The 6,000-nt window shown below is 44.2% G+C and overlaps 1 protein-coding gene across 4 annotated transcripts in view; it reads left to right on the top strand.

Annotated features, from left to right (window-relative positions):
* The window catches only part of ATP8A2 (ATPase phospholipid transporting 8A2), a 493,533-nt gene that overhangs the window by 435,223 nt on the left and 52,310 nt on the right, over nt 1–6,000 (top strand). For all 4 annotated transcript variants that reach the window (XM_025874698.2, XM_073894767.1, XM_073894766.1 and 1 more), the window contains one exon: nt 5,288–5,376. In XM_025874698.2, the coding sequence (XP_025730483.1) occupies nt 5,288–5,376 (89 nt within the window). The remainder of the gene's footprint in view (nt 1–5,287; nt 5,377–6,000) is intronic.

The following is a 6,000-nucleotide window of genomic DNA, read 5'->3' as shown; positions in this document are numbered from 1 at the left end:
ATTTTCGTCTGTGAAATGGGAACTGTGAAGGATTAAATGGGAAGGCCTGGCACTTAGCGATGTGCAGAGAAATCCTAGTTCCTTCTCTGGGGCAGTTGAGCTGTCCCCTTCTCCACTGTCAGCATTGTTTCCCCTGCGCCCCACACTGGGATCTTAAACTGCCCTTACCTGGCTCTGGTTACTTCTGCTTCCCTTTTAAAAACTTCCTGGGCGCCTGGGTGGCTCAGTCGGTGAAGCGTCTGCCTTGGGCTCAGGTCATGATCTCGGAGTCCTTGGATTGAGTCCCGCATCGGATTCCCTGCTTAGCGGGGAGCCTGCTTCTCCCTCTCCTTCTCCCTCTGTGCTCTCTCTCTCAAAAATAAATAAATAAAATTAAAAAAAAAAACACCAACGCAGAAACTTCTCATCTCTCACCACTGTCTTGGGTGGCTAGACCGGTGTGTGTGTGTGTGTGTGTGTGTGTGTGTGTGCGTGCGTGTGTGTGTGTGTGTGTGTGTGTGATAAGTAGCATGCTGTAGCAAATGAATGTACTAATCCCTGATCACTCCCATCACGGGTGTCCCTGGTTAATACTACTGGTCTAACTCCACAGCTGAGCTGGGCAGCTCATTACAAACAGTCAAGCCTCCAGTCCCGTCAGGGCTCTCACCTGTTTATGCCGTAATGTGTCAACTCATTTCACCCACCTACGCCTCAGTTTACCTGCAGTGGGTTCCTATGCATTTGGCACCTGAGTTGTTCAGCCAGTGCTAGTAAAGATATGTTAACTGAGGGGTCATTCTTCCCAATAGACAGCACATCAAAAGGATGCTTTTAAACCCTCACTCAACAGTATTTAGGAGGGGTGAGGACAGAGGGTAATTTAAGTCACTTTTTTTTTTTTTTGCTCAATAAACTTTTTTTTTTTGCTATGCTAAGAACAAGAAAAATGTAATTAAATTTAAATAACAAAAGCTGTGGCCTTAGAGAAGCTTTCAGGACTTTGGATCTCGGTCATTCTGTAAAAATATGTAGAAACCTTTCTGGAGACACACCTTTAGGTTATATACAAGAAATCTTCCCAGCTCCAAGTTTTAAAAACCAACGACAAAACAATAGTTGCAAATTTCTGTCTAACTTTTATTCATTTGAGAGGGGGCTTCCTATTTCCAACAGGGCAGTGCAAAGTTCATTGTCCTGACTTCCCTCAGCAACTAAAATTCTTAGTTTCATAATCTGTTTTAAATAGCACCTTGTTGTTGTAAACTGTTAGTTTTTTTTTTAAAGATTTTGTTTATTTGAGAGGGAGAGAAAGAGAGCATGAGAGGGGGGAGGGTCAGAGGGAGAAGCAGACTCCCTGGGAGCAGGGAGCCAGATGCGGGACTCGATCCCGGGACTGCAGGATCATGACCTGAGCCGAAGGCAGTCGCTTAACCAACTGAGCCACCCAGGCGCCCCTGTAAAGTGTTAGTTTTAAATGACCCTACGCTTTGATAAATATACCAGGCAGATGATCCAGGATGTAACCCTGTAAGTATAGCTCGAAGGAGTCCACCTTCCGGGGCCATGCCCCACCCTAAGCATGCAGAGTGGAGAGCAAACCCCATGAGCCAGCTCAGCACTGTGACTGGACTGGCCACAGGGCCGGGCCCAGAGGGCTGTCTGTCGGGGGTGGGGGGAGGCTGGGCTTGCCAAGGGAGCTGGCTAATCCGCTCCTTCCTGAAGTGCGCTAGGGGGATGGAGAGTGGGCTTGAGTTAAGTGTTTCTTTCATATGAGGAAGATGTGTTTTCTGTAGAAAAAAGAGGAACTCGAGATAGCCAAAGAGATATGCAAACAATAATCAGCAGTCATACTCCTTCTGCTGTGCTGTTCCGTGTGTTATTCCTGAACATGTAAGCGCGCACATATGAAAGGGGGTGGTAGTCAGTCTGAAGCCCAGGGAGGCTGGGACCACTCACTGTTTTTGAAGTCCCAGAATGTGTCTGTGAAAGGTGAGGAAATCCTAAAGCAGGACTTACAAAAATTAGAGTCTATATTGATACATAGATATAGATATGTGTATAATGCTTAAGACTTAAAGACACGATAACTTGCAGTGGACTGCATCAGGACATGGCATCTCAAGTTCAATTTCGAGATTTGGCCTAATTATGCTTTTTCTCCCCCCCCCCCCCCCCCCCCCACACATTGCCATGGTAGGTCTGTTGTAAGAGGTGTCAGGACCTAGAGCTTTCCTCAGGAGTATAACATTATCTTTCTCTACGTCAACAAATATAATTCTCGATCACTTCCGTTGCTGTACAGAGGTCCATTGTGTGTACGTCCCACCGTAGAGTTAAGTCCTGTTCTTGGACATTTCTTTCTTACTTTCTTTGGTAGCACTACGTGGATATTCTTGTACTTGCTACTTCTGATGTTTTCTTACTTCCTTAGGATGAACTTGGAGAGAGAAAATCGATGGGGCACAATGTACTCACATGGTTTTGAGGTTCAAAACTATTCTTTCAGAAAGCTGGCACTCTTGTTTTAGAAAATGAAAGCAGGTCCTCCAATGCCAGGGTAGAGTTCGGCTCTACCCCAGACCTCACTGCTTCTCAGATTCATTGTCATCAAGTCCCTAGTACCACACAGAGTGATGTGCCAGAGTTCAGAGGCAAGACAGGTGTAGTCAGGCATGGGCTTTGCCAGGGCTGCCAGAGATTCGGGGTGTAGACAGAGAAACTGGGAGGACAGGCACAGAGACAGAAGCCCTTCTCAGGTGTAGTCAGATGGAGCAAGAAGGGCCTCAGTGGGAGTGGCCGGCCCCCCAGAACAGAATGAGTTGAAGCTTGTATGCCACACTGGGGTCAGGGTGAACCCCACCCTCTAGCACTTGAAGAGAGCTGCCCTGAGCCCTCCTTGATTCTCAAAGTGTCCCCCACCCTACATGTGCCTCAGCCACCCCACTGCCCGCCTGCCCTTGGAAAGCCTCGTGCCACTTTGTAATGAGTTGTGGCAAAACCTGTCTATTCCAGTAGAACCACATGGTGAGGCCTCCAGAAAAAGCAAACCGATGAATGTAAAAGGGTTCTGTCACTTTGATCCCTTTTCTAAGTAGCCCACCCTCCTAGGCCAGCTTGCCAGTGGCCAGCCAGCTCCATGCTCCTGGCCATGCTCCCTGGAAACCAAACTCCGAGGACTCTGGACTCCCCAGCCCCTGTTTCCATTCAGAGCAAACTTATCCCTCCCTCTGCTTTTGCCCTAAATTTTCTTTTCAGCTCCTCGCCTGACATTTAACTCGGCGTTGCAACTCTATTCCTTAAAACCCTCTGCCCAAAACTGTCTGTGACTCAGCATGCCAGGAACAAGTAAATCTCATCAAAGGCTGCGCTCCTCACTGCCTGTCCCTGTCATTCAGCCTTCCCCTTGGAATTGCTCTCTCTCTCTCTGCCCCTCTTTAGCTCTGGAAATCCTGTTTATCTTTCTGGACACATCTCACCACCTTCTGTCTGCTTTAAGAAGCCTTACCAGCCTTCTAGCCTTCTGAAACCCCGTAGAATGTGATCATGATCCTTATTATATTCCACTGTGTCTAGTGGACAGATGGTCCCTGATGTCGGATGGACTTTCAACTTAGGATTTTTCAACTTTATGATGGCGTGAGAGTGATATGCATTCAGTAGAAACCATATTTGGAATTTTGGATGTGGATCTCTTCCTAGTCTAGCAGTTTGTGGCACAATCCTCTTTCATGATGCTGGGCACTGGCCACTCCCAGCCAGCCACATCACCACGAGTGTAAATAACGAACACCCTGACAACCATTCTGCACCCAGACAACCATGTGTTTGTCACTTCTAGTGCAGTATTCGATACATTACATGAGATACTCGACACTTTATTATATTTTCAATCTTGTTTTCTGTTTCTTTATTATTGAAATATGGGTGACACACGTTACGTTATTTTCAGGTGTACAACAGAGTGATTTGAGAAGTTGATTCATAGTGTAGCTACCATGTGTCACTGGACAACACTGTTACTGTACCACTGACTATATTCCCTATGCTGTGCATTTCATCTCCATGACTTAGTCATTCCATCACTGGAAGCCTGTATCTCCCTCTCCCCTTTACCTGTTGTGCCCATCCCCCCACCCCCCACCCCCTGGCAACTACCAGTTTGTTCTCTGTATTTATGAGTCCTTTTTTTTTTTGCTTTTTTTTGTTTGTTCATTTGTTTTTTTAGATTCCACATACTAGTTTGCACTTACGGTATTTGTCTTTCTCTATCTGGCTTATTTCACTTAGCACATCTTCTAGGTCCATCCATGTTGTCAGAAATGGCAAAATCTCATTCTTTTTTATGGCCAAGTAATATTTCATTATGTGTGAGTGATTGTGTGTGTATGTACACACAATATCTTCTTTATCCATTCATCTGTGGATGGACACTTAGGTTGTTTCCATTTCTTGACTATTGTAAATAATGCTACAATAAACATAAGGGTGCATATACCTTTCAAATTAGTGTTTTATTTTCTGTGGGTAAATACCCAGTAGTGAAATTACTGGATCATATGGTATTTCTATTTTTAATTTTCTGAGGCACTTCCATTTTTATAATAATATCTATCTTATAATAGATGGTATTGCCCAACTGTATGATGTTCAGTAGGTTAGGTTATTAAATGCATTTTTGACTTAGGATATTTTCAATTTATGTTGGGTTTATTAGGATGTGACCCCATCATAAGTCAAGGAAAATCTGTAGATTATACCGCACAATGGTGTGTGTGTGTGTGTCTCTGTGTGTGCGCGTGCATACTTATAATTATAGGTTCCTTGAAGCAAAGTCTATAACCATCCCTTTTCCTCTTCTGGGTGTTGAGAATCACCGGGCCTTGCGCTAAGGTACTGGTTCTGTGAATGAATGAGCAGTGAAGGAACATGAACTCATGGATGGGGGAAGCAGATGTGAGGAGCCTAGTAGAGAAAAATTCATTTGGTAGGAGTCTGGCTCCAGCTTTCTCTAAAGGAGGGCTTTATGGTCAACATTCTGACCAGAAGGGGGCTTAAAAGCACTTTATAGACAGAAGGAGACAACAACATTTGTTAAAATAAAAGGAGGCGAAAGCTGATGGAGATCAACAGAGAGGCACTCACCGCGTCAGGTCCCCTGGACATCCTTCCTAGGTGAATGTTTTCACTGTGGTTGAATTTAATGCTTTCTGTTGTGTTTGTGTCATGGAATGTTTCACATTGATTCAATTACATCTGCTTTTGAAAGAACAAGTATTAACACACATGTCACTTCTGTTTCTTGCAGGCAACAATGGTCCTGAGCTCTGCACACTTCTGGCTGGGATTATTTCTGGTGCCCACAGCGTGTTTGATGGAAGATGTAGCATGGAGAGCGTAAGTGAAGAGTGACGTAGTCACCCTAAGTCTTGCTCATCTGTCCTTGCAGTCACCTGTCATGAACCCTGGCCACAGGGTATTTCATGCTGTGGGACTTCAGAAAGAACAGGTCTCCTGCTACCTGCCAGCAACAGATGTTTATAAGGGATGTTGGCGGTTTTGGTTTCTTGTGGTTTTCTTTTTTTCTTTTAAACTGTGCTTCACCTTGATAGGAGAATATAGACAAAAAGGTGTCCCAAGACAGGCTGTGTGAAGGTCAGTAGGTATGGTGCTTGTACGTGATTTTAACGGAGGGTTTCTAAGTACAGATTCATTCCATCAGGTTTAGGAAGCATAACTCAAAACTCACTTCTCCTTGTATCTAAAAAATCAATGCCTAAGCGATCACAAATATAACCTGGCTTTAAATCCCAGACTTAAACAAAAATTGTGTATATGTAAGCCATTTCAAGTTAGAAAATAACTTGGAATGAAGTATTCTTCATTTTTCCAATAATTCACAGTAGGAATCCTTCAAACATAATTTATTTAGAGTGTCAGTGTACAAATCTGAGATTAATCACAAAGATGAAATTATAATGTAGGTTAAGTAGGAAATAATTCATGCTCAGTTTTGCTTGT

Source organism: Callorhinus ursinus, unplaced genomic scaffold (assembly GCF_003265705.2).
Source record: "Callorhinus ursinus isolate GAN/ISIS: 27379988/994484 unplaced genomic scaffold, GSC_fseal_2.0 scaffold7, whole genome shotgun sequence".
Lineage (NCBI taxonomy): Eukaryota > Metazoa > Chordata > Mammalia > Carnivora > Otariidae > Callorhinus > Callorhinus ursinus.
This window is presented reverse-complemented; position numbering and strand designations above follow the sequence as displayed.